This window comes from Malania oleifera, chromosome 1 (genome assembly GCF_029873635.1).
Source record: "Malania oleifera isolate guangnan ecotype guangnan chromosome 1, ASM2987363v1, whole genome shotgun sequence".
Classification (NCBI taxonomy): domain Eukaryota; kingdom Viridiplantae; phylum Streptophyta; class Magnoliopsida; order Santalales; family Ximeniaceae; genus Malania; species Malania oleifera.
The window spans coordinates 94,432,823-94,455,995 of NC_080417.1; the positions used below are offsets into that span (position 1 = coordinate 94,432,823).

General features: G+C 36.4%; 1 protein-coding gene across 1 annotated transcript; it reads right to left on the reverse strand.

Moving 5' to 3' along the window:
* Window positions 1-6,934: 6,934 nt before the first annotated feature.
* Window positions 6,935-21,518, reverse strand: LOC131147616 (zinc finger BED domain-containing protein RICESLEEPER 2-like). The gene is made up of 5 exons (XM_058097123.1): window positions 21,378-21,518; window positions 8,574-8,674; window positions 7,843-8,408; window positions 7,069-7,599; window positions 6,935-6,975 (listed from the first exon to the last, which is right to left on the reverse strand). The coding sequence occupies exons 1-5, from the start codon at window positions 21,516-21,518 to the stop codon at window positions 6,935-6,937; spliced, it is 1,380 nt and encodes a 459-aa protein (XP_057953106.1).
* Between the last annotated feature and the right edge of the window lie 1,655 nt (window positions 21,519-23,173).

Below are 23,173 nucleotides of genomic sequence, written 5' to 3' on the forward strand. Positions count from 1 at the left end.
CTCCATAAGAAGCATCTGTATAATGGCAAGATATCCATGCCTTGAAATGTGACATTGAAATTGTGGGACCCACCAAGATTGGGATCCTTATAGCATTGAGTAATGCTTTTTTACCACCATCGAAAGCTTGCACTACCATATTACTAGGTTGTAGATATAGCATATCTACCAAAAGTTTTTTTTTTGGCTTTTCTAGGTTTCATCTCATTTTGATAATGACAAACCAAGACATCTAATTGTGTTACTAAGTGTGTACACATGTATTAAAGTATTAAGCACAATAATAGATGCAAATTGGAAATCCATGAAGCGTACAAGACAATGATATTTGGCTATGAACATTGAGCATATAAAGACCAAGGTTGAAGACTATGAGGATATTTATGGAGCTCATGTAGTCCAAGTTTGAAGAATTTAAAGAACTTATTTCATGTTTTTTGCAAATAAAACCTATGTAAGTACACTTTCATTGATTATGTGAAGAACCTCATAAGTGACCTTAGTTGGACCCTAGGCACTCTACATTTCATGGAAAATTATTTTTGAAATATGCAAAAAAAAATTTCAAAGTGTAAAAATCATTTTTTGAACGAAAAAAAAAAAAAAACTTCAAAACAAGATTTTTAAAATCCCCTTCATCTTTCTGTAGCCACATTGATAAGAAATTTTATCAATCAATCACTTCTCATCTTAAAAATTGTTTAACACGAACGTTGTGAGATTTTCTCTTAGCTTTCTTTTAATACCAAGATCGCCCTATTTAAACAAAAGTTATGGCTAAAATATTGAAGGGTGTTTGCAGCCAAAATACCTAAAATTTGGGCGATTGAGACTCTCGGGAAAAGCGACGTAACAACCATAAAACAACTAGTTTTCAAAATATTTATTTATTTTTAAACCCCAATGGTCATTAAACGGCAAGTAGACCATTTTGTCAATAAATATAAGGATTCTAACTTGTTTTAGTAAGAAGAAAAAGAGAGATACTCATCCATCATAAAAATTCAAGTTTTTGATCTTCTATTAAAAATCTTTCTCAAGCACTTTGCAAATTCCTTGTTTACCTTTGAAGTGCTCACCTTCTAGATGCACCTTGAGCTTCATTCACTATCTTTTGAGAGTGTATTAGTGTGATATTGTTGTTGTACTTATTCGCTCATTTGAGGAGCATTCTTTGTACACCATTTGTATCTTCATTCTACTTTCACTGTTCTTGTGTGAATTGTTCCAAGCAAGGGGATATTGCTTGGAGAGGTATCTCCACCTATAAGGAGGGATTGTAAAGGCATCTCCGCCTTTAAAGAGGGATTGTAAAGGCATCTCCGCCAAGTGAAGGAGGGAGGTGGCTCCGTCTATTAAAGGAGTGGATAGTGGAATATTCAAGTGGTTTTCTAGAGGTAAGGACGTAGGTGGGTATAGCCGAATCTTGTAAAATCTGGGTTTTATTCTCTCTTCCCTAATCTCTTTAATTTGAGCATATTTATATTTGTTGTAAATAATTATTGCATTTGTGTATTTAAATCACTTGCTCAAATTATGGTTAAATTTGTTTAAGTATTTGCTTAAATTTTTTAAAATACATAATTCACCCCCTCTTGGCACTACACCATTTCTAACAATTGGTATCATAGCTCGGTTACAATAAGCTTAACCGTTTTTGTATAAAGATCATATGGAACATATTGGTGAATACTCGTTTTGTAAGGGTCAATCCTCTACAAGGTCTCCAATGTTTTGTGGTGTAAATTACACCTTTTGGAAATAAAGAATGAAAATTTTTATTCAAATAATGGATTGGGGAACTTGGAAAGTGATTGTTCAAGGGAACTATGTTCCTATGAAAATTTTTAATAATAAAGAATTTCCCAAACTAGAAAATGAATTGGATGAAAGAGACATTACTTTAATGCAAATCAATTTTAGTTCCATGAATATTTTATATTGTTCTTTAGATACGAATGAATTTAATAGAATCATGGCATGTCAAGGTGTTAAGGAAATTTGGGAAGAATTAAAAAATACATATAAAGGATCCAAAGAGAAGAAGGCTACCACTTGGGATGATTCGAACTCAAGTGATCAAAAAGTGGCAAATTGTTGCTTAATAGCATTAGTCGATGAAGAGGTACATGCCTTTCAGTCAACCTCATTTAATGATTCCTGTGATAAATCTTGTGATGAATCATGTGATGAATCTAATGATGAAAGCATGTGATGAGTCCCCAAAATGCACTGTTTAAGGTCCCTATTTACCTTTGTTTTGTCTTCTTTTATCTTGTATATACCCTTTGTTAACATAATTCGAAGTTAGGCAAGGTTTGTTCGCGTTTTAGGAAAAATAAGTTAAAATCGAGGAGATAAGCATTACGAGAAGCCAAAGGAGTAATTGGAGTGCACAAAGCTCAAATCAGCTATGTAGCCAAGCCCCTAGAGCCTCAATGTGTCAAAAGAGAATAAGATCCTATTCGACCATATGGTGCGACCAATAACACAAAGGGGCGACCAAGTCACAAGCTACAGATTCCAAGGTTTAGACTAAAGAAGAAATGTTGCAAGGCTTGACCAAGTGGTTGACCAAGTGACCCTATGGGGCAAACAGGTCAAGATACTGAAGCTTAGTGAGCCAAGAAATACTAAGAGTCTCGACCAAGTGTTCAACCAAGCGACCCTCAAGGGCGACCAAGTCAAGTTCCTAAAGTTGAACTGAAGTTGAGATCCTGCAAATCTTGACTAGTAGCTTGACTAGCAAGACCCATTAGAGTGACTAGGTTGAAGATGCTGAAGTTTGAATTCTTGATTTAATGTGAGCCTTGACTAGGGCGGGACCAGAGGAAAGCATGGGTGCAACTTGGTCGACACCGATGATTCTTTTTGCAAGATTTTGGCAGAAGTTTCCTATTTTGAAATTCAAACCTCGTAAACCCTTTTGGGTATAAATAATAGCTTCAAATATGTGCTTAGGGTTCCTCTTTGGTCTCTTTTTTGTTAGAGATAGACCTAGAAAGCCATTGAGAACTAAATTAGAGTATATTTTTTTATTTTAATTTAACCTTCTTGTTCTTGTTCAAGCTTTATTTCGTGAAGGCTTGTGACAACCTTCTTATTCTTTGTGCTGCCAAGTAGATTAGGGCTTTTAGTTGTACTCTTGATGGCATAGCCTCTGGAGTCATCCAAGCTATCTTCACCTCCTCCATTAGCCGTTCCTATGCCCCTGAAGTGACTGGCCCCCTTTCAGATGACTCACCCCTCTACGGGCCTTAGGGCCATCGTTGCCGAGCTATAGCTCGTGGTGACTGGCCTTGCTTACCATCAATCTAGGAGCATGAGCATAGCCTCATCTCCGATTGTGTATAGAAAAAAATAGGGAAGACGAAGAAGTGCAAGAGTCAAGGAAGAAAAGGAGCAAAACCCTATATCTTCCTAATAAGGCTACAAATGAAGAGGAGATTGCCCATGCCAAATCTGGTGGCTTGAGGGTGGCCGGAGGCTTGAAGGTGGTACACAGAGCTTGGGAGACTAGGTTTGAGAGGAGTGCGATGAAGGGAGACCAAGAGGATAGTGACGAGAGTGGTTGGGGCATCGCTGGAGAAAGGGTTTAAAATGTGACTTTTGACATTCTCGACCAAGTCACACCCAACTCATTACTGGTCGCACACATGGTCGAACTTCCCAATAAATTTACAGGTCCAGACAAGTTTAGAGACCCGACTAGGTCACGCCAAAGAAGTTATGGGCGCACCTTGGTCGAACTTCTTAGTACTTTTGCAAGCTCAGAGGAATTTTAAAGCATCGACCAGGTTGCACCTCTGCGTGCCAGTCACGCACTAGTACACCCCAAACTATCTAAAACCTATTCTAATGACTCTTTAACCCTATTTATACTACTATGTATACCCTAAGGACTCAAGAAGATGAGAAAAGTTACTCGGGTTGCCTCCCAGAAGTGCTAAGCTTATCGTCTTTAGTCAGACTTCGTGAAAGCTTATGTCGAACTCACTCGAGTTTGAAACTAAGGGTTTCTTCCATAATTTCTTCATTAAACCAGGTCTCACTTACCTATAACCATCCCTTTAAACTGGATAGTGAATAATGAATGGTCAAAATTTGCTCATACGGGTCCTCTAAGCCAGATATAGAGGGGATCTCAGGCTGAAGTGTATCCTCTAAAGGGTCCCTCCAAAGAATTGAGGGAGCCGCTTCCTTAACACATTCATCAACCATATCAATGTCCATAGCATGGACGTCATTGGGTGGATGTTAAGAAGCATGGAATACATTCAGCTGGAGCTACATGTTGCCAAATGGTACATCCATGATCTCTAACCTACATTGAATGCTAGCGGTAGCTATAGCTAAGAATGGTCGTCCTAATATGACAAGGATCTAGTCCTTGGTTGGGTCTGAAAGTTCCATATCTAAAATTATAAAGTCAACTAGATAAAAGAACGCTTCGACTTTGACCAAGACGTCCTCTAACACACCCCAAGGCTTTTTAACTAATCGGTTGGTGAAACTTAAGGTCATCTGGGGGGGCTTTAGCTCTTCTAAGTTGAATTTCTTAAAAACCGAGTACGGGAGGCGATTCACACTTGCCCCTAAATTTAAAAGAGCCTTATCCATTGTGTCCAATTACACATGAGATGGTTGGAGAGCCGGGGTCTTCTAGTTTAGGAGGAAGGTGACCTAACAAGATTGAGCTCACATGCTCGCCTAGTCGCACTTGTTTGTTCATATGCACCCTCGATTTCCACTTTTGTGTGCATAGGTCTTTCAGGAACTTGGCATATGCAGGCACTTGCTTAATGGCATCTAAGAAAGGGATGTTGACCTTAACTTGTTGGAATGTGTCCATGATGGACTTAGTGGTGGTCTCCTTCTTAGACTTAGCGGGTGTATGAAGAGTTGCAGGGTAAGAAGCTACAGGAATGTAATGGGGAAGTGCTCCACTGTTAAAGAGGGTAGGTGGCTCAGTATCAGCTACTAGACTAGGAGAAGGAGGACTACATGGTTCATCTATAGGTTCTTCCCTATCCTTCTCCTTGCCATTTCCTTGGTCTAACTTCTCCCCTACCCTATTGTTTACCACCCTACCACTCCTAAGAATGGTCATAGCCTGGGCTTGCTTATTATATGACAAAGGACCAGCAGTCGTCTCATAATCTACCCCATATTGACCTTTAGGGTTCACTAAAGGCTGACTTGGCAATTTTTCCTCATCTCTCCGACTAAGGGAAGTAGTTTGTTGCCCCATGGTGACTTCCAGCTTTGTAATAGATTGGGAGTGAGAGTGAAGGAGTTGCCGATCAACTTGGCAATTAGCCTCAATGCCCTTGAGGGCTTTCAACACCGTCTTCTAGAAAGAATCGTATTTGGGCTGAGCAGGAGATGGTTGCAGAAACGCTGATGGACTAGGGGCAGATATGGGAGGATTTTGGGCATTCTGGTACAGACAAGGAGGTGGAGTAGCATGTGATATTTGAGGTCTTTGAGATTTAAAATCCGGAGCTTGTGGCCTCTAGGAGAAATTAGGATGCTATTTGCACCGAGAATTGTATGTGTTCAAATAGGGATCATTGGCTGGCCTATCGTACCAATTGTGGATGGTCTTAACTTCCTCCAACACAAACTCAGGTTGGGAAGGCATATGGGGGCAATTGTAGCATGTATGTGAAGGATTAAAACAAATGGCACACACATCTGCACAGGCCACAGGTAGGGGTGAGCAAATGGTCGGTTCGGCCAAATTCGGGTAATTAACCAAATTAACTGAAAAATTCAGATAAATAAAAGCATTAACTGAACCGGACCCGACCGAATTACCCGAACAGGTAACTCGGTTAACCATTTTAACCGATTTTATTTAAAATTGATTATTATACAAAAAAAATTAAAAAACCAAATCCAGCTTAATTAAATACCTTATTTATTATTTTTATTAATAAAAATGATATTTTACCATAGAACAAAGAACCCAAAACAAAAAAAAATGACGACAAAATATTATAATAATAATAATAATAATAATAATAATATTAATAATAATAATAATGACGAGTATAAGCTAACTTAATTAAACTCCTTAATGCACTTACATAAGCAAAATAGGGTTGTTGACAAGAAGCATAACCACTAACCAGTGTTCATAAAATTGCCAAACCAAATGACGAGTATAAGCATAAGTTTAGTTTCTACTAAAGGCAAATTAAGCAAGACAATCCCAGAATTCAATAGAAAAAAAAAAAAAAAAAGTGGGGTGGAGTGAATTGGGGGTAGGGTTACCCACCGTCAGCTGAATTAAGAAACTCTTAATTTTGAAGAAAAAAAAAAAATCTATAATGACACCATTAGAGGCTCACAACTAGTCAGCTAGGTGTCTTATCCTTGTTTAGATAAAATCTAATCAATGTAAAAATAGAAGTATAGAACCCTGTTTACATAAAATCTAATAAATGTAAAAATAAAATCATCTGCATACCAAAACAATCTAGAAAATCTTCCTAAAAAAATATAATCACAGACCAAACATGAAATTTAAAGGTCTACAGTGTCTACTTGGATTTGAGTTCAAGAGTCCAAAGTTCATAATATTATATTACAGACCAATGTAAACAGTTTGTGCAAAATAAAAATAAAAAACAAACATAAAATATAAATTGTTTGTAAAAAATTAAAATAAAAAACTAGGACTTCAATGCTTCATACATCAGCTGACAAGTGACAGCTACAATTTCATGGCTTCTTGTATTAGAAACTCCCACTTTTCAGCTTCTTACATTGCAAAATACAAAGCACAATTTCTTTGCTTATTTCACGTGTAAGTCTGCAACAAACCAAAATAATGATAATTGATAGCATGTAATTTATATGACAAAACACTAAAGCATAATCTCAATATGAAAGTATGAAACCAACCCATTGTCTTTCTTTGTTTGTCTTATTCACCAATTGTGGACTCCAATGCAACCTCTGACAGCTCTAAAAAATTATATAGAAGCACTCGTAAGTTTTAATAATTAATCATTCAATGAACAAATGAAAATTTTTGACAATATATAAATATAATATTACCTTTTTCTAGATTTTCAAGGTCATATATGTCTTCTTCAACCTTAATTGGAGTATGTGAACCCCGCATCCAATCTTGTGTATAGATAAGAGCTTGAACAATTTTAGGAGTCAAAGAATTCCTAAAGGCATCGAGAACACGCCCCCTTGTGCTAAAAGCAGACTCTGAAGCAACTGTAGAGATGGGTACTGCTAAAACATCACGAACCATATGTGAAAGGACGGGAAACCTTTGACTATTTAACCTCCGCCACTCCAAAATATCAAAGCCCTCCACATCCTTTTCACAATCCACCCTCAAATACCTATCCAACTCTGATTTATTATCTACACCTCCAATTTGAGTCTTGTACTTTTGATACAAAACTTTGAACTTTCGTTTTGCTGCTTCACCTTGACCAGTGGAGCAAGTCGAGCTTGAAGTTTCACTTCTGTTTAATTCTTCATTTTTAGATTGTGACAACTTTTTATACTCAGCAAACAATTCCATTGTTGTATCCTGAACCTTTTTCCCCACCAATAAACCTTTGTCACCTTCATACATAGTAGAAAGAGCATATTGCACAAATCCCAACTTACGTCTAGGGTTAAGAACAGATGCAACAAAAATCAACATATTCATTTTGTCAATGTTTCCCCAGTACTTGTTGTATTTATCCTTCATTTTCATGCTCATTAAACCCAACTCCAGGTCATCATTATTTTCCCACTCTTTTAGAAGACAATCAATCCCACTAATTTCATCAAAAAAGGTATTACTTGTAACATACAAAGAACCTGAAACTCGTATAGTGAGTTCATAGAAGTGTTCCAAAAACATCACAAATTTTCTAACTTGTTCCCAATCAAAACTACTTGGTATGCCATCCCTAGTATCAAGCTCAATTCTAAATGAATGATCTTCATCCCTAAACCTTTCAAAAGCTATTTCATATATTTGAGCTGTGTCTAGCATCAGATAAGTAGAATTCCATCGAGTGCTAACATCTAGGCATAACATCTTTTTGCATTCTACTTTTTCTACTTCTGCGCAACGCTTGAAATTTTTCAACCTAGCAGGTGAATGCCTAACATATCTGACTGCGTCTCTAACACGAGCGACTGAATCCCCCATTTCTTTCAAACCATCTTGCACAACTAGGTTAATTATATGTGCAATGCACCTCATGTGCAAGAATTTGCCTCCACAAATGTCTTTTCTCCAATTTGAAACTTTTCTTTTTATGTAGGCAATTGCAACGTCATTTGAACTTGCATTATCTATAGTCATTGTAAACATATTATCAACTCCCCAGTCAAGCAAACACCTCTCAATGGCCAAAACTATCTTTTCACCTTTATGACTATAAATTGGACAAAAGTTAAGGATCTTTTTGTTCAATTTCCAATCATTATCTATAAAGTGTGCAGTCAAACACATATAATTGAACCTTTTTGCAACTAAAGGGCCATGTATCAAGTTGTGAAATAACCTTTGAGAGGAGGTTTTCAAAAACTTTCAACTTAACCTCTCTTCCATGTAAAAGGTCATACAATCACTAGAAATTGTCATCTTGATGGAATTCGAAAGAGGCCATGCAACTTCATAGATGTTGAATCCCATATTTCTCTACAAAGTAAAAGGCAATCTAGAGCACTTCACTGTAATACTGGGATTTTGAATGGATGACGTTGGGAATAGAAAAACTTGTTCATTATTGCATCTTCCAAGTGTGGCACTCCACTCAAGGCAAGTCATGCTCTTTCCCTTTCCTACTGAAAAAAATAAAAAAGAAGGTAAATTCCATCATAGAAGAGTACTAATCAACTTAAAAAAAAAAAAAAAATACGTGATCAAACCAAAACTTTTGTTACTTGTAAACTTTTTACTAAACAACAATAGGTACTAGTTGACATTCATATTCTAACTCAGCAGTGGCAATCATATGAGAAAAGAAAGAAAAAACACAAACAAAAATGTGGTTCTGGGTTTCAATTTTAAAATGCATTGCAATGACAGCGTTGATATCCCACTGAAATTTAATCAATGCATTTGTTGTGAATAACTTTTAATGAATAAATTTGCATCACTTATTTCTGGCTAAAGAAAATAAAATTACAATACAACGTTTTTCCACAAAATAAAATGGAAGCAGACACTTGATAATGTTTCAATGGAATATGCTCTCATTGAGCTTTCAAGATTTAAAATTTTCAAGAACTAAATAATGCATTCCAATAAACCTAACCAAGAACTAGGATAAATTTTCTCCAGATTTCACCTAATTTTCATGGCTCTAAGGTGGTGTTTGGGAGCATTCATTAAATATTTTGAAGCTGAATTCGTTAATAAACACAAAACCAAATTTGTTGAATAATCTGAAGGTCCTAACTATTTACACTGAAACTGAAATACTCATCCTAAATGAAAAATCAACTTTAAAGACAAATCATATTTTCCATTCTAAACCTTCTAATAATTTCTACCAGAAATTAAAAATGAAGCAGAAAAAATGTTGATAAATGCAAACCCAAAAAATGCACATAAATATAATAACAAAAGTGGAAGAAGAAGAAGAAGAAGAAGAAGAAAAAGAAGAAGAAGAAGAAGAAGAAGAAGAAGAGGAGGAGGAGGAGGAGGAGAAGAGGAAGAGTTACTGCCACTGGGGTTCGGCTTTGCACGGTGAGGTGGTGGCTGAGATTGAGAGTCTGAGATGCTGAGGACCAAGACGAGAGGCTCCAGAGGTGGTCTGATGACTCCGATGAAGAGGCAGGAGAGCTGCGGCCTGCGAGCGTGCGCCGTGCGGGGCAGATCGGCACTCAGCACTCGGCAGAGCGCAGAGAAACTGAGGAACAGAGGAAGCGAGAATAAACCCTAACTCTAATCCCCAATGACCTAATGTGGCAATCCCCGATTCCCCACTGTGAGAGTGTGAGTCTGTGTCTATGAGTGTGGAGTGAACTGAACGAAGGCACGGAGCCTTTTTTTCCCCCCAGGCCCAGGCCCCAAGCCCCAAGCGGCCAAGCGGGCTAAGCCCGAGTCACCTGCCCTATTATTAATATATCATAAAGTATATTAAAAATTCAGTTAATCGGTTAACCGATATTTTTTTAATCGTTAACCGAACCAAACCCAATTAACAGAGAGTTTATAGAATTTTAACCGCACCGACCGAACTGGATTTTTTACCCGAACTGAACCGGCTAATTTCGGCCAGTTTATCTGGTTAATTCGGTTTTCACCGAATTATGCTCACCCGTAGCCACAGGTTGAGGTTGTTGTCCTAAAAACAAGAACTGGTCTAGATTTTTAACTATGGTGTATGATGTGGGCGCTAGGTCATGGTCGGTGGCTAACTCATAAATTCCCTTAGAATTAGAATAGGAAGGTTGGGATGGTCTACGAGCAGCAATGACATGCTGTTAAGAATTTTTGGCAAGGTTCTCAAAGAAAGCCTAGGCCTCATTCTCATGTTTAGTGAGGAAAGTACCTCCACCAGATGCATCAACCATTGACCTATCTCGCTCCATAACAACCTGCCTTTTTTTCCATATATATATATATATCCTTTTCAACAAAATAACATACATAATGATCCTGTTAAACTATCATAGTCGTGATCAATTTGGACCCATGAGTACTAGGGATATACTTGTCATACAACTCTGATACCTAAACAGTGGAAAACATAAAATTACATACATACCATAAAACACTAGAAACCGTACCAGTTCTACCGAATCTGTCATATACATATACAGTCATCCACAAAAGACCCAAAAGTATCCTAGGGTCATAATCACAAAAACCCATCTGACCCTATCTCACCTACTTACCCTCCAAACATGGCAGTTCGGCCAACTCCTACTGGTGTGGAGCTTTATCCACCCTTCTACCTGAATTTCCTAAAATGTTTGTATGGCTGGGATGAGATACCTCTCAATAAGGGAGATAAACTAATATCAGTGTGTGGCAACATGATTATTTTTCATAATATACATATAAACAATACATAATTCATAACTGGTATAACAGTTGTATTATACAATACATAATTCATAACTGGTATAACAGTTGTATCATATCTGAATAAAACATGGTTTATCATAACATAGCTTAACATACTAAATTTTCATAGTTAGAAAATCATCTTATATAATTATATCATACTTGAATTATTACCCAAGATAGTAGTTAGCTATTATCATGTCTTACCCTCCCCCCACATGACAAAGTTGTGCGGCCCGAAGGCGGGACCTAATAATGGTTGGCCGACCATGCTAAGTCAAATATCGGTTACAGTGTAAGTACGATGGGCTTGTTCCACCTGTGTCGAACTACCAGGGGAACTACGACACTCCCATAAGACCACATCGACTACCATACCCCACACTCTACATAAGATGTGTGGTAGCACTAACATAAACTTAAACATAAACGTAAACATAAACATAAACATAAACATACAGCTACGGTACCATACTTCGTGAAACTAAACTAAGCTATCTGGGTTGTGATAACATATAATACATTTCACGATATTGAACATAGCAGTTTCATATTTTAGAGAAAACATGACATAAACATATTTTATGATTTCTTACATATCATATGTAATCACGACATTTATGCCGGCATAATTCATAACCTAAAAATCATGGTATTTACGCTGACATAATTCATAACGTAAAAATCATGGAATTTATGCTGACATAATTCATAACATAAAAATTACTGCATTTGCACTGGCATAATTCATAAGGTAATAAACATAAATTCTTGCACTGTTTAACATAATTTTAAAACCATAGTTCCTATACTATTTTTAAGGTTTTCCTGAAAACTGCTATAACATGCTTATCTTGGAAAAATCTTAATGTTTCAATATAACATAATTTCCATGGAAATTTATAATCATGCCACACAAATGTAAATAGCCTCATAAACTTATAATTTATTCTAAAAGCATATTTCCATATAAAATGTGTTAAAATCATTTCCCTGTTCAACAGTAGTATTCCCAAACATAATTCTATATCATACATATTTTCTTGAAAATAAATGTTGTTTAATTCATAATAATTTCATGAAAAATACTAACTTAATTTATCCCCTTAACTAGCTTATTGACAAGCCCACAAATTATTCCAAACCTACACTTGTGGTGTTCCCAACTCAACACCCTGAAATATACATTTTTCCCCAATAGAACTCCAGTATTATTCCATCTAATATATTTACTCAGTCAAAAAACACCAAATACCTTATAAAACTTAAAGTACCCAACTTACCTAGATTTTGGGATTGTGCCCAAGTTGGCCTAACCAACGAACTACTCGAGCAGATTTGAAGAGAATCTTCCCAGGAGTAGTATGGCGGCTTCCGATCATCGAACCAACAAGAATTGAAGCCGAAAATGAAGAGAGAAGGAGGAGGGGATGAAAATTAAAGAGAGAGAGAGAGAGAGAGAGAGAGAGAGAGAGAGAAAAACTTGCTGCATGAAATTTTGCTTAAACCCTGAGGTTAGCTTATTTATAAAATATAGATTCATCGACGAGACACGTCACTTCGTTTACGAGTCCATGAAGGGAGTTCATCAATGAGCACTTAATCCTCGTCACTGTGTTTCAGTCCCTAAAAATAGCTCTCTAGGTAAATTCTCGTCGACGAGACATTTGTCCACGTCGACGAGCCCAAGAAGCCTTTTTGTCGACAAGCACTCTGCACTTGTCAATGAGACCCTATTAAATCCCCTTTTGAAAAATCCTTTTCTCTCCTTTCTTTTATTATTTAATTACTATAATTCTTTGGGTCTTTACATTCTCCACTCCTTACAAAATTTCATCCTCAAAATTTACTATCTATTTTGAACACCATCCTTTAAGGAAAATGGCCTACTTATTTTATTACTTACCCTCACTTGTGGCGGAGCAATACCGTGGTTACATTCAGGGTTCTGGGAGATTACAAATACATAAAAGAAAAATTCTCCCAAATCAAAATACTACCTACTAACAGAAAATTATTACATATACAAACTAACCTGTACAAAAGAAACATAACATACCTACCTGCATCCTTTCCTAATTAGTGCTGATCCCCACGAAATAGATGCGGGTATTTTTGTTGTACTTCTTCCTCAAGCTCTCATGAAGCTTCTTCCACCGTATGATTCCTCCATGGGACTTTTACTAATGGAATTCTCTTATTACGAAATTTCTGTTCCTTCCTGTCTAAGATCTATACTAGTATCTCCTTATAAACCAGTGAATCTCTGAATTCTATCCCTGCATAACTGACCACGTGGAAGGGATCTGGGACACATTTCTTTAGCATAGAAACATGAAACACATCATGTATTCTGGATAAAACTGTTGGTAAAGCTAGTCGATAGGCAACTGACCCCACTCTCTTAAGTATCTTGAAAGGACCAATAAACCTAGGGCTCAGCTTACCCTTCCTCTCAAACCTCATAGTACCTTTCAATGGTGCTATTTTTAGAAATACATAGTCTCCTACTTCGAATTCCAATTTTTGGTGACGATTATCTGCATAGCTTTTATGCCGACTCTGAGCTGTACTGATTCTTTCTCTAATAAGCCGAACTTTATCGTATGTGTATTGCACTATTTCTAGTCCCAAAACTCGCCTCTCACCTATCTTATCCCAGTATAAAGGAGAATGACTCCTCCTACCATATAGAATCTCATAAGGTGTCATGTTGATGCTGGTCTAATAACTGTTATTGTATACAAACTCTACCGACGATAGATACAGGGTCCAACTACCCCCAAAATCCAGCACACATGCCCGTAACATATCCTCTAATATCTGAATCATCCTTTTAGATTGCCGATCCTTCTAAGGATGAAATGTCATGTTGTATGACATCAGAGACCCCAGAGCCTCCTATAGAATCCTCTAAAATCATGACGTGAAACGTTGGTCCCGGTCTGATACTATAGACACTAGCACACCATGTGATCATACTATCTCTTGAATATATATTTCTTCCAGCCTATTTATGGAGTAGTTTATTTTAATAGGAATGATCGGTGCAAGCTACAAGTGCACAGTATCGTAGTTTTATAATATAATAATGTGTAGAGTATCATCCTCAGATATTGATGTCTTAATTTTACCAAGTACCAAATTTATAATAACCTTGATTTTATTTAGAAAAATTAATAATTTTAGACTACGAAATTTAAACAAAGCTACTTTAGATAAACTATTCAAGAGAATTTAAAACTAGACGCCGCGTATCAAATTACTAATGGTGAAAACTTCTACGAAATAGATTTCACCTAGTTTCTCACTATGCTTTGTTCATCTAGCCAATTCGAATTCGTATTCTCTGTTTTTTAGCAAATCTCCAATTTTTCCAAAAGCCTCTTTCTATAGCCAATCAGAACCTATTCTTGTTTATTATTTAACATAAAATTATGCAAATTAATAACGCAAGAATGCAATAAGACCCTCAATTTTCAATGTTACGTAGGTTCATACAAGTCTTTCAATCTCTATATTTACCTACGCTAACTTATTCAAGATCTATCCTATAATCCCCCTTTCGATAGAAAATCATAAGATTAAAATCATTTAATTAATGGCCAGTTAATTAAAAGAATTAGGTACAGAATAACTCAAACAAACATTAATAAAAACTATTTCCGATTAGCATCAAAGAGTAAGCATAGTTTAAAACTGACTACATCATTTTCCTAAACTACAAAATTTTAGTTCATTCCAAAAATTAAATCCAACAATAAAGATTTCACCATGTTTTCTTTTATTTGGAGAGTAGAGAAAAAATTAACACTCGCAGCACCGCCATTGCTCGCCGCGAACACACCGAGCACCGCTGTTGTTTGCTGCTTTTCGGTTCCCAAAAAAATTTTAATTTTTGAGTGTACCACCAACCACCCTTGTTGTTCGTGTCTTTTGTCCGCACAACATCCCAAAAGAAAATCACCAGCCAAAAGAATTCCTCTCTGTGGCCTCCTATCTCCTCTGCATGTGCTTCCTAGAAGAAGAAAAAATCCTCTCCTTACGTGTGTGTGTGTATGTGTGTGTGCGGCCTCCCCATTATGCTTTTCGGCCTCCTCTGTGTCCCCCATTCTAAAAAACAAATTTCTTTTCTTTTAAGCCTCCAATCTTCCAACCCTAACATCAGCCCCCAGCACATCTATTCATGAGCCCTCCAATGCATAGGCTACATGTGTGGGTCACATCACCCACTCCCACAACCCAGCGCACACTCTCCTTTATGAATCAACATGCACGACCCAGCTCTCCCTTTGAGTTCTTTACTTCACAACTCATTCACCCACAGCCCACAATTTTGAACTTTTCAAAATTGTGTTTCCAAGCTACCATTTTTTACTTTGTCAATTTCATATATATATATATATATATATATATCACAGCCACTATCTTTGACTTTTCCAATTGCATCTTTTCAAACTACACACACACACACACACACACACACACATATATATATATATATATATATATATATATATGACATTTGGATAGCTTTCCCAAAAGGGGGGGGGTGAATTGGTTTATTTTAAAATTTTAACCTCTTTTGATTGTTTACTTGAATTAATATAACAACAAGAAAATTAATCAATCAAGCAATAACCACAACCAAAGTATTCCACAAGATTTTGAGAGTTAAAAAAACAATCCAATTAACCAAAGTATGAAATTTAAACAAAACATGCAAGATTTTTAGTTGTCCTGTGAATGTTTGCAACCTGCTTTGAATGAGATTTTTTTTTGCGCTTCTCTTGATTTTAGATTTTCGCAATTTAACCAACGTGCTCCCTTTTTGGGTTTCCACAAACGGTTAATTAAAACGTACTTTCTAAATATCAAGGGTCTTCCTTAAGTACGATTTTTTAAGCCCTACAACCTGCACTTAGCATTCACAAGAATAGGTTGTGCAAAAAGTAAGAGTAAGGAAGAGAGAAAGACACAGAGATTTTATGAGGTTCGGTTTCAACATAGCTGTTGACTTTTTGAGTCCGATCCCTGTTTTGATGCTGACAAAGCACATGTTTCTTATGTGTGTATTTAGCATGTGAACAGGTCCATTTATTTAACACACACATAAGGAAACAGCGATGGAAGCTTGTAGGACTTAAAGACTATACGATCAAGCATTCCATGAAGTCAGAAGAGCAAAAGAAGAAAGAAGAAGATGAAGACATTTGTGTTTTATGTAATTGCATTTAATTTTTAAATCTTTGGTATATAATAATGCATGCATCTGCATGATGTGTATGAATGCTCAGAATAACCGTAGATAGACCCTAGGGACAAGCACATCTCACCAAAAACCTTTTTCTAAATAGACTAAAATCATACAAAGTTTTTGGAATAGATTTAGGGTCAAAATCGAGGCTAAAACGAAGTTTACGAACAGTTGACCAACACCGAATTTTTTCGGTGTCTTCAAAAGGGACCTAGAAATGACCTTAGGACACTCACTCATGCATACCCATACTTGCTAATTTGAAATAGCTTGATCATTGGCTCGAATAGGACCGAAATGCACAAAATGTGCACATTCGGTCGACCGAACTACCATGCACAAAATGCCCCAGTCGATCGAACCCGGACCAGGTCAACTAGTTGACCACAGTCTGGTCAACCAAACTTTTGTAGTTCAAATGGCCCCGGTCGATCGAACCTTCCTAAAGTCAACATTTTGACTTCTTAGTCGACTGAGAGAAAAATGTACTCCAACGCTCTGGTCGACCGAGGGTCCTCGGGAAATGTCCCAACAACCTGGTCGACCGAACTTCTCAGTTCAAAATGTCCTGGTCGACCGAACCTCGCTGTTTTGAAAAATCGCCTCTTCTGGTCGACCGAACCTTTAGTTCATTTTCACCTTGGTCAACTGAACTGCACTAATTTGGAAAAATCGCCCTTCCTGGTCGACTGACCCTGAAGTTCAAATTTTGCCCGATCGACCGAGTCATATGAACTCCGATCGATCGAAAGTCTTCTGGTTGACCGGTGCTCTCAGGTTGGAATATATATTAAATGTTTAAAATGTCATTAAACTTAATTAAACTTTTCCAAAATACCGAGTGTGTCCCCAACGGTTATATTTTTCATATACTCTGTAAATACCCCCCTTATTACTCCAGATTAGCAACTTTGATTAACTCTAAATTTCTCTCTAATCCTCTATTAATCAAAGTTCCCCCAAAATGCTTTTTATTATTTAAAATAATTCTTTTGGGGTTAATATTTTTACACAAACCTCTCCAACTCTCTTCCACTCTTTTATTTCAAAATCACTCTTGAAGAGAGCATATTTATTTTTGGGGCATTTATTTTCACGTGCATACTCTCACTGATGCTTTATTTTTGAAAATCTTTTTGAGAGCATTGCTTTGGTTTCTCCTGATTATTTTTATGATAAATATTTTGGGAGAATTTATTTAGTGTACAAATATTTATCTTGGGCTTAACTCTTAGATTCTCCAAGTAGCTTTTCATTTGCATAAATCTTTGTTGGACAACATAGTACACATTTATCATACACATTTTATTTGTGCTAAAAATCATTGAAAGAGAAAAACCCTAGGTTTTCCTATATTTTCATTGAAATACCTTTTTGGAGAAAATCTTTTATTCGGGTTTAAATGTAGTTAAGCACCCTTACTCCCCTGAGCATCATTTCACATCATTGGAGTGTGTATTTTTATTAAGCTTATTGTGTACATCTCTGCTTGTATTTCAGAAGCATATTTTACGTACAAAACGGTTTTCATGTAACGGTTCGATTCAGCCCCACAAGTGAGATTGGTTCGATTCAGTTCGGAATTGAACTGGGGAGTCTCAGCCCCGTAAGTGAGACTAGTTTGGCTCAGCCTAGCAATTGAGCTAGGGTTTTCCTCGACCCATAAGGAGAGGATGTAAAAGGCCTTTGCTCTGCCCGGTTAAGTGAGCAGGTATAGTGGAATCCTTGGGGGTAAGCCCAAGGCGGGGATGTAGGCTGGTTTTGGCCGAACCTCGATAACAAATCTTGTGTCTCTCTCCCCTATCTCATTTAAATTATTGCACTTTAAATTCAGTATGTGTATGCCTATTTGTTTACTGTTATATTCAGTTGCATGCACACATTTACATTGAATGAGATACACGTGTATGCATGAACCAATAGCATAATCATTTTACATACACACATATAATATTGAACGGGATATGATATGTGGTAAATCGGCGAAATGTTTTAAATTAGCTGAAAAGTTTTAAATGTCCAATTCACCCCCTTCTTGGGATCACACCAATTCCAACAATAGCCTACGTCCTCGCCCATGGCAAACTACCAAAGGGTTCCACTATTGCAGTTCCTTTACCGGGTAGAACAACATCAATTACAACACTCCTTTTTTAAGGCTAGAGCCCGCTTTCTCCAAACGATGTACTCTCATTCGGTCAACGATCCAACAACCTGGAATCGTCCAATATCTACAAGAGAAACAATAAGAGGATTGTGTACAACGAATGCTCACACAAATAGCAAGTTAGTACAATTCAAATCTATATACTTCAAAATGTAAATATCAAGAATGAAATACACTTTTGAAGCTTAAGAATAGATTTCACCAAACTCCCTTTTCTCGAGATGAGAAATCAGCAAGTCTAACTCAGGGATTGATAATCAATGATCTCAGAACACCAGCACTTTCAGTTTGCAAAAGATGAGCAAGTTGAGATTCTTAGAGCAAGAGAGCTTATGGAAGATTTTTCAATACTTGGTGTATTTTGATTTAGAAAACCATGTATTTATAGGCATTCAAAGGGGTTTTCTTGTTGTCCAAGTTTACTTGGAGTATAACCCAAGTTTTTTAGAAAGTTTGGAGAAAAAAAAAATTTAAAAATTTACCCGTTAACAGTATTTAGATGACTAAACACTCGAGTTCAGTCATTTGAAGTTCTTGATCCTTTAAAAAAAATGAACTGGATACAGGGCCAGACGACCAAAGTCAAGGGTCAGACGACCGAAGTGTCGAGTTTAGACGATCAAAGAGTTGAGTTCATATGTCTGAAGAGCTTCTTCCAGTTACAATCTTTCTCAAAAAATTCTTCAAACGACAGAGCTTATTCTTCAGACGTCTGAAGTAATTCTTTAATCAACCGAACTTTGAGTTCAGTCATCTGAAGTTGCCACTTCAGGCTTCTAAGAGAAACTTCAGTCTTCTGAGGTTCTGGTTTTCTAAATTTTTTAATCCCTATTCAAAATATGATTTGCACTCTTTCTTTATCCTTTTATAAAACTTTTTCAAGGTTTTTTTTTTTATAAAAAAAAAAAGTCTCTGAGTCCAGATAACCCCCTAAAGAAGCTTCGAAAGATATTTCAATAGATATTGATTTTGAAGTACTTACATTGTTTTTCCTAAAACTTATACTCTAAGCCTTGAAATCATCCACATCATATTTTTTTTGAAATCCCTTTGGATGATAGTTTGAGCTAGTTTTAACTTCCCATGCCTTGATCAATATAGAGTTGTATTAAGCATTTATTGGATCACTTGTTAGTTCATTTAGCTTGATGGTCCATAACGATCCTTATTTTCTTGTCAAACCTGAAACACCAAAACTCAACCATTCCAAGTTAAAATATCCTTTGTTTGTTATCACCAAAACTGATTGAAAAGCCTAGTTAGGCCAACAATCTTCCCATTTTTTATGATGACAAACAAGGAGCAAAGATAATAGTTCTTGTGAAAAATACTCCCCCTTACTATAAGCATTCGATAAAAATTTAGTAAACAAGAAATACATATCAATGTAGCATATCATGTAAGCATGTTAATATAAGCTTTTGAAGATCCATATATTGTTAAGTTCAATGCTTATATTACTTTTGCATTTCATTTTTTTAGTTGTTAAATTCATTGCTCATATTTTATTGCTGTATTTTGTATTTATCTTTGCTAAACATCACTCTCTCCCCCTTTGTCATTACTCAAAAAGAGCAAGTAATAAGAAGGCAAGTCATTTTTATGATTATCGAGGAAGTGGTTGCATAACAAGGTGCTACAAAAATTGCATAGTACCAACACAATACAACTTTGAACTAGATGCTAATTATATACTAGACTTCATTCAAAAATCAATTTTAACAAGTTTTCGACACTAGATGCTGCCTAATGATCTTCTTCTTCATCCTGTCTTTCTTCTTCTTCCTCAGTATCTCTTGCTTCTTCTTCTTGGCATTCTCCTTCTTCTTCTTCTTCTTGGCTTCCTTCCTCCTCAATTCTTTCTTCTTCTTCCTATTCTCCCTCTTCTTCTTCAGAACCTGCTTCATTATCCTTATTAGAACTATCATCTTCACTTTGAGGGGCTGAGCTGATATCCATGGGATCACCTCCCCAAGAAGAGCTAGCCTAATACTTCTCAATTCAAGTGACGCACTAATCAAAGGATGTAATTTTTTTTTTTTTATGCTTTGAAGCCTGGTGTGCACTTTAGATGAGAAACTAGAGAAGTTCTTTTGAAATGATAAAAACCATGAAGGGGCATCGTGATAGGATCTTAAATCCTGTGTGGGAGAAGAAGGTGCTACTGCTGAGGCTGAGACTGAGGTGGCAGCTACTAGGGCATGTGAAGTTTTGCTTGATTTCAAGTACGAACCTCAACTACCTTTGTCATAACCCATTTGCTTTAGACAGGTCACGTTAAAAAGATCATAACAGGTTCTCTTTATGAAGAATTCAGAGCTAGTGGAGATATGAAGGTGGGAGAAAAGAAGAGTAAGGACACCTCCGTATGGAAGAACAATTGGGGAAGATTCTAGTTTGGCCCACATCCATTTGATAATTAAATTGGCTAAATCTAGTTTCTTCCCTTTGAGCAGACACCAAAGAACGAAGCACTCAATATACGAAAGGTGATCAAACGAACCTTGTTTGGGTAGGATGTTATTGGCAACAATTTTATGTAAAATTTGGGCTTTCAAACTAAGTTGCTTGTACAAAGGATGATGCCCAAAATAGATAGGTTCGCTTTCCATGATCAATGTGAGGAAAGTTTCGGGGGGTAAACCCTTGTTCTAAAATCCAAGATTGAGCGAACATAGGACAATCAAATTCGCCTAGAGTAATTTTGAAAATGGGAGATAAATCCCTTTTACTTCAGAATAGAAAATCCCATTTTCATAAGTTATATTGGCATAAAATATTTTAATAAGATGAGGGAAAATTCCTTTTGGTTTCTGGGTGACAAAATCAAACCATCCTATATTTCTGAATAAAGGAAGGATTTCTAGAAATTTAGTATTTAGGAATGATATATCCAATACCTTTCCAAGAATAGGATCTATGGTGCCGAGGGAAGCACGGTAATGAAGCTTGGGTCGAGGTGCAACAAGCCATTTATCAAGATTTTGCTCATCCCTGCCAGACGAAAAGCCACGATTGGCTATTTGCTTAAGACGAGGCATATTTGATGAAGAGAATTGATTGTAGAAACCCTAGGCATCATGGGATGAACCTTAGAGGAGAGAATCGAGCTTTGGATTGAGTGATTTCTAGGTGAGGACAAAGAGGAATGGAGAGAGATGTGTTCGGACGAGTAGAACAACGAACTTTAGAAGGCTGAAATTAGGGTTTTAAGGATGGTTGTTATATTTAAATCTCATGATTTCAGATGACTGAAGATTATCTTCAGTCACCTAAAGATTTTTAGATCTGGAATGTGAAGAATTAGTAGCTTCTCAGTCGTCTGAAGTTCCAGGTTCAGTCATCTAAACCTGTCTGCTACAGTGTTGAGTCGTCTGAAGTTTTTAGTTTAGGCGACCGAAGATCAAAGAGATATTATAATTTCATTTTTAACTCACTTCTCTGCTATGAATTAACCCAAGTTCTCTCCTAATAATTGTAAATCTTTCTTCACTTAAGGGTTTCGTAAATATATCTGCCCATTGGTCATTTGTATCAACTTAAGTGTTATATCCTCTTTTTGGACCTGATCTCTTAAAAAATGACGCCTTATGTCTATATGTTTGGTTCTAGAGTGTGAAATTGGGTTTTTGGATATATTTATAGCACTTGTGTTATCACACTTTATTGGTATTGTCTTATAGTCTAGATTAAAGTCTTTAAATTGTTGTTTCATGTATAAAATTTGTGCGCAACAACTTTTGGCTGCTACATATTCAGCTTTAGCAGTTGATAAGGTTATGGAGTTTTGTTTCTTTGAGAACCGTGATACTAAGGATTGTCCTAGGAAGTGACATGTGCCACTTGTACTCTTTCTATCAATCTTACATCCGGCCTAATCAGCATCAGAATAACTTATCATATCAAAATCAGTATCCTTTGGTTACCATAGACCTAGATCTAGTGTTCCTAATGTATTCCTTAGGTGCTGATTGAAACCTAGCACACATACATACACTAAACATAATATCGGGTCTTCTAGCAGTTAGATATAGTAAACTACCAATTATTCCTATATAGTGTTTTATGTCTACTTGTTTTCCTTTTTCATCTCTATCAAGGTTTGTTGAAGTACTCATTAGGGTTCCTATGGGTTTACTTTGTTCCATATCAAACTTTTTAAGCATGTCTTTAATGTATTTAGTTTGATTTATAAATGTCCCATTTTTAGCTTGTTTAATTTGTAATCCTAGGAAATAATTTTGACTCCCCTATCATACTCATTTCAAATTCTATTTGCATACATGTGGCAAAGTCTTTACATAATTCTTCATTTGTAGCTCCGAATATAATATCATTCACATATATTTGAACAATCAGCATTTCTTTGTTTTTGGTTTTGATAAATAAAGTGTTATCTATCATTCCTCTTGAAAATTCATTTTTGAGCAAGAATTTGCTTAACCTCTCATACCAAGCTCTAGGAGCTTGTTTCAAACCATACAAAACTTTTGTTAACTTAAATACATGATTTGGATTTTTTGAATCTTCAAAACTTGGAGGTTGTTTAACATATACTTCTTCATTTATATATCTATTTAGGAATGCACTCTTTACATCCATTTGGTATAATTTAAAGTCTTTATGGGCTGCATAAGCTAGGAGCGTTGTTATTGCTTCCATTCTTGCTACGGGAGCAAAGGTTTCTTCATAATCG

Coding starts and splice junctions, on each gene's coding strand:
- LOC131147616 (XM_058097123.1), bottom strand. CDS start 21,518: ATGCCTCGTCTTAAGCAAATAGCCAATCGTGGCTTTTCGTCTGGCAGG. Junction 8,675..21,377: donor TAGATCCTATTCTTGGAAAG/GTATTGGATATA, acceptor TTTACTTTGTAG/AGAAATATGGGATTCAACAT. Junction 7,600..7,842: donor ACTCACTATACGAGTTTCAG/GTTCTTTGTATG, acceptor CTATGTATGAAG/GTGACAAAGGTTTATTGGTG.